Source organism: Diceros bicornis, chromosome 14 (genome assembly GCF_020826845.1).
Source record: "Diceros bicornis minor isolate mBicDic1 chromosome 14, mDicBic1.mat.cur, whole genome shotgun sequence".
Taxonomy (NCBI): domain Eukaryota; kingdom Metazoa; phylum Chordata; class Mammalia; order Perissodactyla; family Rhinocerotidae; genus Diceros; species Diceros bicornis.
In genome coordinates this window covers 40,746,795-40,760,282 of record NC_080753.1, presented here as the reverse complement: position 1 = coordinate 40,760,282, position 13,488 = coordinate 40,746,795, and the positions used below count along the sequence as shown (strand labels likewise).

Here is a 13,488-nt window from a genome sequence, read left to right as displayed (position 1 = left end):
TTTCATATTTTTGACAATTTGGCAATCGACAAGGTGTTTTAAATTGCACTTCTTAAAAAATGGGGAGATAAATATGTATTTTTATATGTTCACATGGACTTTATTGTTCTGTGGAGATTGCCTACTCATAAGTGCTGCATAGTTTCTTTTGGGAGGTTTATCTTTTTATTGATTGAAGGACCTCCTGTCATATAATTGATTTTTCACCTTTATTATATATTTACAGATATTTCTCCTAATTAGTATTTGTCATCCAGTCTTGTTTATGGATCTTTTGACTCTACAGAAATTCTAAAAGGTCACAGAGTCAAATCTGACAATTTATAATGGCTTATGGGTTTGGGAGAGTGCATAGGTTATCTCTCTTTGCAACAAGTTCATAATATTATCAATTTATTTCTTTTTAGAAATAAAACTTTAGAGTTTTATTTTATATTTAAGCTAATTATTTTATTCATTTATACTTATATTTAATATATAATACATTAATATATATAATAAGTATATATAATATATTTACTATATGGTGTGATATATGGATCTAACTTTTTCTTCCAAAAGACAGTGATTTGCCTCAAAGCCATTAATCCAAGATTTCTCTATATCTTGTTGTTTTTTTTAAATATATTTTACAAAATTATAGAATGCTTCATGAATTTGCATGTCATCTTTGCACAGGGGTCATGCTAGTCTTCTCCATGTTGTTCCAATTTTAGTATATGAGCTGCCAAGCAAGCACAAAGATTTCTCTAAATCATGCCGTATTTTGTCTATTAAATACCATTTATTTTTATTTTTTTCTGAGTTGTGTACTCTATTCTCTTAACCTATTGTAATTATATTTTTACCAAAGTTGTACTTGAATGTATTCAAAAACACAAGTAGTTCCAAAAGCTTTGTTTCTGATCTTAGGAGGAAAACATTCGGTCTTTCACATTAAGCATCATGTTGGCTGTTAGAAGTTTTGTGGGTGCTCTTTACCCAATTGAGTAAGTTCACCTCGATTACTAGTTTGCTGAGGTGTTTTTTTTTTTATGGTCATGAATGAGTGTTGAATTTTGTCAAAATATTTTTTATACATCAGTTGATATAATCATGTGATTTTTTCTTTAGCTTGTTATGTGGTGGATATAATTGATTACTTTTTTTATTGAAACTCTCTAAATTTCTGGAATATATTCTACTTGGTCGTAGTCTACAATTCTCTTTTTTTAATTTGGGTTTGATTTGCTAATAAATTGTTAATGTTTGAATCTATGTTCACGTGGATTACTGATGCTAATTTTCTTTTTTTTTTACTGTGTTTGTGTGGTTTTGGTATCAGAGTAATATTGGCCTCATAAAATGGGTGCAAAGTGATTTCTCTTGTTTTATTTTCTTGCAAACTTTATGTAGAATGGGTGCTATTCTTCTTTAAATCTTTGGTAGAATTAATACAAATTGTGCTATAATTGAACAATATGCAAAGTTTTATAAAAGCTCAAAATTTAATCAAAAAGAAGCAAAAAAGCAAACCTAGCCAAACATTCTCCTAAATGATGTAAACTTTGTATTATTTGAATTGCAACTCGAGTATTTTCATGAAAAAATGAGCCTCTTTTATCAGGACAATATACATTAGTAATTGAACAAAACACTATCCCAATAATTTTCTTTGACACCAAGAATTATGATCTCCTCTTTCTGTGAAATGCTTGAACATCGAATGACTATTCCCTAGCCTGAAAGTGTGTTAAATATGTTCTTGTTGATAAAACAAATGTACAAACAAATAAGTAAATGATAGAGAAATAGAACACACCAGCAAGGCTTTCAGTATCTAATCAACCAATTGCCAATCGTTGTTACAAAAGAGGGAATAAAGCCATTTGGGATGGACTGTATTTTCATGGGCGAAGTCAGGGTACAAATATTGATCCCAAGTAGAGGTAATAATGATAAACATTGATCCCAATGAGAAGGTAATAATGAGAATGCCTTGAAAGGAAAGTTATGGAAAAACTAAGAGATAGAGTATTTACTTTACAAGTGTCCCAGGGGCAAATAATTTATACAATACAGACACCATTTTCTTACACATACAGTTAAAGTCACATTGAATAATAATGGTAAACACGACTAATAAAACTGCAGGTGTATTGAAACTTTAGAACGTATTTCAAGAAAACTCACCGGTTAAAGAAATAAAAATTGTAGATGGGAACAATTGTGAGTACATTTCAACACTTGTGAGAAACAATTATACTGATACTGGAATGGCTTTAAATGTATTTCATAAAAGACAAAAAAAATGGGAAACAGATGTTGCCAATGACCTTGGAATATTAGGGGAAAAAAGTATAATTTTCTGGAAAGTAAAAATTACAACATCAACTTGAGAATAAAAAGATCGTGAATAAAAAAATGATTATTACAGAAATTAAATGATCCAGTATTCAAGTATAAGGCACTCCAAGTATATAAGATTTTATAGGTGAGTTATTACAAATCTTTAAGGGAAAAATAATCCCTTTTACACCAAACTGTTTCAGAGAATGGGAAACCAACTAACCAACAAACAATAAGCTAGAGTCTTTTATGCAACTCATTTATAATTTAGGATAATCGAGATATCAAGCCTGGGCAAATATAATAGTAGAAATAAAAGTATAGAAGATCACATTATGTATCAATTTGAAAAAAAATCCTAAATAAATTTATTAGCAAATTTACTATAGTCATATCAATGTATATCCAATGTCATAATTGAAGGGAGTTTATCTCATAAATAGGAGAATATCTATAAATATATTGGGCTATACTATCAAATTCAATGAGTAAAACACAATCATCACAATAGTTGCAAAAAAAATTCAACTAAATTTGACGCTCCATGATGATATAAACCTTTAGCAATCTGATAATAAAAAAAAATTTCCTTAACCTAATGAGGCATCCAGAAAGATATTATTACAAATTTCATAATTAATCGTGAAACATTTAAAATATTCTAATTAAAATCAGGAATGAGCAAGGATACACACAATGACCACTACAGTTCAAACATTGTCCTGGAAATCCTGGTAATACAAAGAGACAAAAATGAAAAAAATTAAAAATCACAATAATTAAAAAGAAAGAGATCAAATCAACATTATTTGAAGGTAATCTGATTGTCAACATAATAAGTCTCCAGAAAATCAGTGTTGTTCCTAAATGTGAGCTTAATATTATACATAAAAGTAAAAAGCATTCTGATGTATCAGATAAAAATGACACAGATATAAAAGACAATGTGCTGAAAGAGAAACACAAGTGGATAATAAACTTATAAAAGATGTTCAACCTCACTACTAAAACAACAGTTAGCCATAAGAGATAGGTAAATAAGTATTCACTGCTTATTCAATACTTATTTACTCATTAATATATAACATATATCAACTCAAACTTCTATCAATAGGGGCACGGATAAATAAATTGAAGTCATATTTATACAGTGGGATATTGTACAAGTGTTTAAAAGTTCACATGAATGAACTTGACTTATATCAACATAGTTTTAAAAACATAATGTGTGAAAGATGCAAGCTGAAGAATTATCTGAAGACTATAATATTTTATATATCAAGTATAAACATCTTCCTAGTGTCACTATATAATTTTTATGAATACATACATATTCATCAAAATATAACACCATTCCTGGGAATGAGTAACCACAAATTCAAGCCTCTGTTTATGGCCAGAAATATAAGAGGTAAATAGTATGATTGTGGACAGTTACATGGAGGGCATCAACTCTAGCTGGAATTCATTTTCATTAAAAACAAGAAAAGAAATAAAGTAATAATGTAAAGACTTAATAAACTTTTGTGTTAGATATTTTCATATTTACTATATCATTTATTTTATACCCTGTATCATTAAAACATTTTACAACAATAAAAACAAAAACACTTTAAAAAAAAGAATAAATTAATTCCAGGAGATATAGATTTATAATATATTTTATTTATTGTATATACTTATATATATATTATATATAATATAATATATATTTTTATTTATTATTTTATTTATTTAGTGCTTAAATTAAACTTGATTAGAGGATTCAGTTGGTAAATGAGAATTATATAGAGTTGGTTACTTGGTGGTCATTAAAAAGAAAAAGATCCTAGTCTGACTCAATAAATACAGTGGAATGTAATGTAAAATCAATTGATAGAATAAATGATTTCTTATAATCTAACTATAAGACTGATTACTAGATCGCTTTCTATGTAAAGTATCCTGGATTCATCACAAAAAGTGGTTTTTTTTTTTATAATTTTATTTATTTTTCCCCCAAAGCCCCAGTAGATAGATAGTTGTATGTCATAGTTGCACATCCTTCTAGTTGCTGTATGTGGGACACGGCCTCAGCATGGCCAGAGAAGCAGTGCATCAGTGCACGCCCGGGATCTAAACCCGGTTCGCCAGCAGCGGAGCACGCGCACTTAACCACTAAGCCACAGGGCCGGCCCTACAAAAAGTGTTTTTAATTCCAGATGTATGAAAATTTGTAGTGATATGATTTTAATTTTAAACAGTTATTTAGATTTGGCCTGTAGGAGACAACATATCTTCACAATAGGTCCAGCACACTCTCTACTCTTTGTATTAATTAGCATGAAATGGTTCTACATTAACTGGTTTACCACACCATTTTGACAGATGTCTATTTACCACTAGTAAACTATTATTTCTCTGTCAGCTGTCACCAAGGTCACCAAACAGCTTTGTCCTTTTGAGTTTGCTAATCATGACAATTTCTACCTTTCACTAGTTGGTGCTTTGCCCCTTGGTCCCAAGAAACCACATAAAGTTTTATATTTTTCCAATTAGGTAGTTTTTAACTAGACTCCCTGGATCTTCAATTTTGCCACACTAATTAAAAGTTTTCAGCCCCCACAAGATACCTCATTTAATGAGTTCCTGAACATTGTTTTTCTAATAGTACCTCTCTACTGAGCTTGGAGCAAAGAGTCTCAAGTTTCCAGCAATCACCGGTCTGAGATGGTGATCACTCCAACCGACGTTAGAGAACATTAGAATCAAAGAATCCCAAATTTTAGTTTATAACTTGACTTCCAGACGTGTTGAAACCTAAAAGACTTATCATATATGTTACCAATCTCATTATAAACGATGTATTCAGAGATGACAATGCAGAACCTCCTTTAATGGATTGGTGAACTTTATAGGTTCAAACATAAATCTATGAAAAATGTTATATTAGACTAGAAAAAAGTGAATTCTGTAAAAACAAACACGTTTCATCATGTTATGGTGTGTTTGGGTCCTCTCCAATCTTGAACATTTCTTGCATTGCTTCCTAAAATTTTCAAGTTCGCCTTGATGAGTCTGCATAATAATCATAAACCTGTGACCTTGATAAAATCATTTCATTTCTCTGGACTTCAATATCTACTCTGGGTTATTGCTGGAGTATAAAAGTCTTTTTCAGCTTTCCTATGTCACAGTGTGGAATTTTTCACTTTAAAATGAGAAGGCAGCTGGATGGATTCTGAGAATCCCAAAGTTTTGCACATTTGTTTAATGTCAGTGTGGATAATGGTATTCATCCCGACACACAAGATCACAAATAAGTGGAACAGGGCCTACCACCATCTCTTCCTCAGACCAGAGAGGCCTGGAAGAAATTATTTGCAAGCCAACCTCCAGTAAATAAACATTTATGATTTTTATAATCCTGGCCACCTCCCCCATCTCAATTTAATTCTTGTAGAGATGGCTAAACTAACTTCTTATGATTGTATAACTGTCATATAACACAACAGTTGGCTGAGGGGTCTCTCTCTACTCTTTCCTGCCTATGTTCACACACAAACCTCAACCCTATACATTTACCTCTCATGGCAAGCAAACCTGATAAATCAGAATGGGAGGAAAGAGAAAGTGTTCCCTGAGAATTTAGAGCCATGCCCGGACTAACCTGTCCACCTAACATCTTCTCTAGAAGGAACTATTCTTGGCATGGCCTATTGTCCGTCACTAATTATATTGAAAAGGAGATATTTAACACTTTCCTCATTTATACCTAAAGATTTCTATCCTCTCACCATAGTCTTTTCATGTTCTTATTCTTGATCCATTGGTACTAGTGCTCCTGCCCAAGGAGTGGAACAGCGAAAAGCACAGCTGAGCAGAGATTGAGCTACTCTAGACGCCAATATTCTCCCACGTTACTTCCTTTCTCTTGTAAACCTGGACGTGTTTAACATTTGTGTCTGTGATCAGCAAAGGTACTGGACTCCACATAGGTTATTAGTGGACAATGGTGACCCTCAGATTATTCCTTCTAGGTTCCATTGCCCACACTTGGCAGAGTATCCACAAGTTGTAAGACAAACAAAATGTGCAGTTAGGACATCCAGTGTCCTTAAGAGTATTTCTTTGATAAGGATGAAGCAGTAAGTCTTGAAACTGATGAGGACACACTTAATGAAGTTTCCCTGAGGCCCACTGCATTTTCTCATCATGAAGTGTGCTCAGTGAGTTTGCACAATTCAGCTCATCGCTCCCCATCGTAATATGTACCAAATACAGTTTCACTCAAACATAGTGAGTTACTATGATATCAGATTAGATGTGAGATGAATAGTGCCATCATCTTCTTCCCCCACTTGTCTCATCCTTCTTAAGGAATGGAATTCAATAGCTCTTTTAGAGTATTGGGTTCCTTCAGCATATGCAGCCATGCCATCTTCCATTCATACACAACTAACGGCTTCAGCACTTCAGAAGTAAGTAATTTAAATCCTTGTTTACACGTATCCAAAGTTCCAAATATTCCTATGGTCTTCAGAACCTAAGAATATGATGACACCAAGCTCACACCAACAAAATCTGCAGGCTGTGATAGCCACTTAACATCTAAGCAGGTCAGACATACCTCATTTTATTGCACTTCACTTTATTGTGCTTCGCAGATATTGCATGTTTTATAAATTGAAGATTTGTTGCAGCCCTACCTCGAGCAAGTCTATCAAGGCCATTTTTCTAACAGCATTTGCTCACTTCATGTCTCTGTGTCACATTTTGATAATTCTTTCAACATTTCAAACTTTCTCAATATTATTACATTTGTTATGGTGATCAGTGATCATTGATGTTACTATTGTAACTGTTTTGGAGTGCAACGAACCACGCCCATAAAAGACAGTGAATTTAATTGATAAATGTTATGTGTGGCCTGACTGCTCCACCAGCCGGCAGTTCCCCTGTCTTTCTCCCTCTCTTTAGGCCTCCCTATTCCATGAGATACAACTATATTGAAATTAGGCCAATTAATAACCTTACTTGGCCTCTAAGTGTTCAAGTGAAAGGAACTTTCACTTTAAATCAAAAGCTAGAAATAATTAAACTTAGTGAGGAAGATATGTCAAGATCTGAGATAGCCCAAAAGCTAGGCCCCTTACACCAGTTGGCCAAGATGTGAATGCAAAGGAAAAGTTCTTGAAGGAAATTAAAAGTGCTACTCCAGTGAACACATGAACGGTAAGGAAGCAAAACAGCCTTGTTGCTGACTTGGAGAAAGTTTCAGTGGTTTGGAAAGAAGATCAAACCAGCCACATTATCTTAAACCATAGCCTAATCCAGAGCAAGGATCTAACCCTCTTTTTTTTTTTTTTTTTTTTTGCAAGAGCTGGTTAAACAATTTTTTTGTGTGTGTGTGAGGAAGATCAGCCCTGAGCTAAAATCCATGACCATCCTCCTCTTTTTGCTGAGGAAGACCGGTCCTGTGCTAACATCTATTGCCAATCCTCCTCTTTTTTTTCCCCAAAGCCCCAGTAGATAGTTGTACGTAGTAGTTGCACATCCTGCTAGTTGCTGTATGTGGGATGCCGCCTCAACATGGCCGGACAAGTGGTGCGTTGGTGCACGCCCGGATCTGAACCGGGCCACCAGCAGTGGAGCAGCGCACTTAACCACTAAGCCACGGGGCGGCCCCTGACCCAACCCTCTTTAATTCTATAAAGGCTCATAATGGTGAGGAAGCTGCAGAAGAAAGTTTGAAGCTAGCAGAGGTTGATCCATGAGGTTTAAGGAAAGAAGCCATCTCCATAACATAAAACTGCAAAGTGAAGCAGAAAATGTAGAAGCTGCAGCAACTTATCCAGGAGATCTAGCTAAGATAATTAATGAAGGTGGCTACACTAAACAACAGACATTCAATGCAGATGAAACAGTCTTATATTGGAAGATGATGACATCTAGGACTTTCACAGCTAGAGAGGAGAAGTCAATGCCTGCTTTCAAAGCTTCAAAGGATAGGCTGACACTCTTGTTAGGGACTAATGCATCTGATGACCTTAAGTTGAAGCCAATGCTCATTTACCATTCTGAAAATCCTGTGGCCCATAGGAATTATGCTAAATCTACTCTGTACTCTATAAATGTAACAACAAAGCCTGGATGACAGTGCATCTGTTTACAACATGGTTTACCATACATTTTAAGACCACTGTTGAGATCTACTCCTCAGAAAGAAAGATTCCTTTCAAAATGTTACTACCTATTGACAATGCACTTGGTCTCCCAAGAGCTCTGATGGAGATGTACAAGAAGATTAATGTTGTTTTCACGCTTGCTAATGCAACACCCATTCTGCATTCCATGGATCAAGGAGTAATTTCAACTTTCAAGTCTTATTATTTAAGAAATACTTTTCGTAAACCTATAGCTGCCTAGATAGTGTGATTCCTCTGATGGATCTGGGTAAAGTAAATTGAGAACCTTCTGTAAAGGATTTACCATTGTAGATGCCATTAAGAACATTCATGATTCATGAGAAGAGGTCAAAATAGCAACATTAACACGAGTTTGGAGATAACAATCCTCATGAATGACTTTGAGTGATTCAAGACTTCAGTGGAGGAAATAACTGAACATGTGGTGGAAATAGCAAGAGAACTGGAATCAGAAGTGGAGTCTGAAGATGTGACTGAATTGCTGCAATCTCATGGTAAAACTTGAACAGATGAGGAGTTGCTTCTTATGAATGAGCAAAGAAAATGGTTTCTAGAGATGGAATCTACTCCTGGTGAAGATGCTGTGAAGATTGTTGAAACAACAACAAAGGATTTAGAATACTGCATAAACTCAGTTGATGAAGCAGCAGCAGAGTTTGAGAGGATTGATTTCAAGACTGAAAGAAGTTCTACTGTGGGTAAAATGCTATTAAACAGCATCACATGCTACAGATAAATCATTCATGAAAGGAAGAGTCAATCAATGTGCAAATTTCATTGTTGTCTTATTTTAGGACATTTCCACAGCCTTCAGCAACCACCACCCTGATCAGTCAGCAGCCATCCACATCAAGGCAAGACCCTCTACCAGCAAAAAGATTACGACTCACTGAGGGCTCAGGTGATGGTTAGCATTTTTTAGCAATAAAGTGCTTTTTAATTCAAGTACGTGCATCATTTTTTTATATATAATGCTATTGCACACATAATAGACTACAGCATAGTGTAAACATAACTTCTATATGCACTGGTAAATCAATAAATTCATGTGATTTGCTTTATTGTGATATTCACTTTGTTGTGGTGGTCTGGAACTGAAACCACAGTAACTCCGAGATATGCCCATGATTAATTCTCTACAATACTTTTTTCTGAAGCAAAGCAAACTTCTATGAACTCAGTATAACAATCAAAACTATGCTATATTTTTCATTAATAGCATATTATATGTCAGAAAGATGAATCAAAAAAATAGAAAAACAGAAGAAAGTAGGAAGAAAGTTTTAAAAGACTTAATTTGATCCTTTGTGAACTTACAAACTCACTTAGGAAAACTCTCTCGTCAAGAATTATATTTTGGCTGTTTTTTTATATGTCAGAGAAGACTTCTACACCTCCTCAAAAATTAGAAAAACTACTGTAAAATATTTCTATCTTGCAAAATTTAGAAATATGTAATAATATTTCTATACGAAATATGTAATAATATGTGGTCTCTATGATTTCTGCAAGGATCCATCTCCTCAGTGGTTTTAATCACGTACGTATAAAACTCGACATTCCCCTTTTCCATTTACTTCTAGGTTACTGTGTCTTAAGGTTCTCAATGAGATATTGAGTATCAAAAATCTTATCACAAATCTCATGCCCCTACCTTTTTGCAAACAGGGCAACAATATTTCTTATAAGGGATATTTTAAATAAATTAAAACCACCTTTAATGTTCTATTTTAGATATATCCTTTTATAGTAACTCCAAATATCAGAAACAAATTAAAGAAGTACATGCCAGTTCCACAAACTTAATCCCAATCCTTTTACTGTTTACCCAATTTGCCAGACAGAACTAGACAATTTATAGAAATTTGATCATTGAAGGGTACAAAAATGCTTTAACTTTGCATGCTCCTACCCACAGCATGATTAAGTATTCCTACTGTATTTGAGTGTATTCCATTGAGAAGACTGTGTAGCTTGTCTCTGGATGGGAGATGGGGGTTTGCACAAAAGCCATCGGAGACCAGTGAACATTCTCACACAGTTACCACCCAATGTTCATCAGGAAAACACAGGAAAATGTAGGCAACATCTGTCATAACAATATTATTATGCTTTTACTGCCAAATTCATGAAAACTTTTCAATGCTCATTCAACTGGGATTATTTTGACATGAACAATAGGAGTATTCTCATCATGATTCATTGCATGGATATGATAAAGATAATGACTTCTAGGTAGGAAGCACAGCACTAGGGTTTCATTACACCACTTCAGATTTGCATAATACCAAAAAAATAATAAATATAAAATATAGGATGATGCTAGTGCAGTGTCTAACAAAATTCTGGAATATAAGTGGTTCCTCCATGAGACAATCTTCAAATATACAAATGGTCTGTGTATCAAGAAGCCAAACATTTAGGAAAAAAAGTCCTTCCTCAGCTAATATAAGACACATTAATTATAGGATCAGCTTTTTGGTAAATGAAAAAATATCTGTGACTCTCTGGTTTGGCTGTTTATTTATAATGAACTAATAACAAAGTAAGTTAGCCAAGAGTAGTATTTAACTCAGAACATAAGTCATAAGATAAGCAGTTTAATAAGACTCTGGGCTTTGAAAATAAGAAAAAGTAATTAACGTAGTTTTATTTATTATTTAGTTCTATAAACCAAGGTGTATCTGTTTATTAACTTACTTTTTCAATTTTCAAGAACTTTAATTGATTTATGCTTAAAGCCAAATGAATATAAAATGAATGCAAAGTATAACAATCAACTGCTTGTGTACCCAGAGTCTGTCAATTCTAATGTCTATAAATACCTTGGGAAAATGGTCTATACATTTACTGCTAAATCATGTTTGTTTTTATTTTAATAAATGAACATGTCATATAGAGAGAGGAGTTATGGGAAAAAAAAATACAAAAAAAACCCCTGTTGACCATTATCCAATTTATTCTCTAGATTTCCCCTTCTCTAGTACCTTACTGAATGCTTTGGCCACGTCTTTGTTGCGGAAGCTGTAGATAAGGGGATTCAGCATGGGGGTGAGAATGGTGTAGAAGGATGACACCATCTTGTCTTGGGTTGGGGAGCGGTTAGAAGTGGGCCGCATATATATGAACATAGCTGCTCCATAATACATCCCGACAACAAGAAGGTGTGAAGTACAGGTCGTGAAAGCCTTGTGCCGACCCTCCCCAGAACTCATGCGAAGGACAGCCACAATTACACGCGTGTAGGAGATAACGATGAGTAATAAAGGGAACAGAAGCATTAATACACAACAGACAAAAACAAGTGTTTCAAATGTGGATCTATCAGTGCACGATAGACTTAGGAGTGCAGACACATCACAGAAGAACTGGGCTATTTCTCGGGAGCCACAATAGGAGAAGGACAAAGTAGCAGCTACATCAACAATCCCATCAAAGGAACCAAGGATCCATGAAGAGGCAACCAGAAGTCCAGAAATTTTCCAGTTCATCAGATTGGGGCACTGCAGAGGGTAGCAAATGGCAACATAGCGGTCATAGGCCATGACAGCCAACAGGAAGGATTCGGCACCAAAGAGGGACACAGAGAAGAAAATCTGGGCTTCACATCCTGCGACAGAAATGGACCGCCTTCCAGATAAGTAGTTGCAGGCCATTTTGGGTACAGTGGTGCAGATGAGCATGAGGTCCATGAGGGAGAGTTGGCTGAGGAGGAAGTACATGGGGGTGTGGAGCCGGGTATCCAGGTAGATGAGGAGAACCATGAGAGTGTTTGCCAAGAGTGCCACTGTGAAGATGCCCAGGACCAGAGAGAAGAGGAAGATATGAGTGGGAGTGTGACTGAAGATTCCCATCAGGATGAAGTCAGAGCTAAATGTCTGATTCTCCATGATGCATACTTTATCTAGAACCATAAGAAGTTATAAAAGTTAAACATACGGGTAGCTATTTATTCCCTATCTACTTGATGTTTGTACTCTGGTATCAACATACATGATATGGACAAGACTGTGGAAAGGATGAGCAGAGACTTTGCAGTCAGGTAGCATTAATCACACTCAAGCTCCACCACTTACAAACTTGCACATCCTCTGACAAGTTATTTCTAAGTGCTTCATTTTACTTCCTTTACAAAGCAGAAATGACTTTTTAATTGAGTTGTTGTGGTTGTTAAACAAGATATCAAATGCAAACCACAGCATCTGGACAGAGCATCTGATTCTTCAGGGACCATGTAACCTAGTATTAGATAGGAGTACATCCATAAATTTAACATATCCCAGTATGTAACCAATTCTACAACAAAGGACTAGAGTATTTTGAATGTCATTGCCAACATAGTAGAGTAAAACAACTATAACTAATAATCTGTTTTTTCCAAGTGATATTAACATATGTATTTATATAATTTCATTTGTGCACCAAATTTAGAGAACAAACAGGGCTACTACTTATACAATAATATAGATAATGAACCTCCAGTTCAAAATAATTGGTACATAACTACATCACAAAATAACTACATCATGAAAGGTGATTTAATTGTGGATTAGGCAGTAAAAAATCAAAATTACCATTTGTGTTTCAGTTTGAGAAGGGCAGTATCTTGAGATTTCTTTTCTCACACACAAAAATGAAGAAACTTAAGGAAGGTGGAGGAAGGTACTCAAATTCCATACCCTGTGCCTCTGCTGAATTCCATTAATCAGCACTAAATGGGGCAAAACAAACAAATGAGTGTCTGGGTATATCTATCAGTGTAAGAATGAGCCAAGGCCAGCTTTTGGTGCTCAGGAAAATTGGAATTGTTTTACAAAGGATTAGACAAAAGCAAACTGAACAGACACATTTTATGTTGTTGAAACATCAAGGAAGAGGAAACCAGCAGAGCACATGACATGATTTATTTTGTCATTAAGAAAAGGGTGTTCTCTCATGCTGCCCACCACTGACTCAACCCAACTGTGTTTAA

At 34.8% G+C, this 13,488-nt stretch overlaps 1 protein-coding gene and 1 non-coding gene across 2 annotated transcripts; both read right to left on the bottom strand.

The window, feature by feature from the left end:
• Nucleotides 1–633: 633 nt before the first annotated feature.
• Nucleotides 634–739, bottom strand: LOC131414272 (U6 spliceosomal RNA). Its single transcript, XR_009222165.1, has one exon. It is a non-coding gene; the product is annotated as a U6 spliceosomal RNA (small nuclear RNA).
• Nucleotides 740–11,467: 10,728 nt separating this feature from the next.
• LOC131414018 (olfactory receptor 2M3-like) lies at nt 11,468–12,437 on the bottom strand. Its single transcript, XM_058555056.1, has one exon. It carries the CDS (start codon nt 12,428–12,430, stop codon nt 11,474–11,476), a length of 957 nt encoding a protein of 318 aa, XP_058411039.1. The 5' UTR covers nt 12,431–12,437; the 3' UTR covers nt 11,468–11,473.
• Between the last annotated feature and the right edge of the window lie 1,051 nt (nt 12,438–13,488).

Bases quoted from the DNA above. Each gene is read 5' to 3' on its own strand.
- LOC131414018 (XM_058555056.1), bottom strand. From the start codon at position 12,430: ATGGTTCTAGATAAAGTATGCATCATGGAGAATCAGACATTTAGCTCT.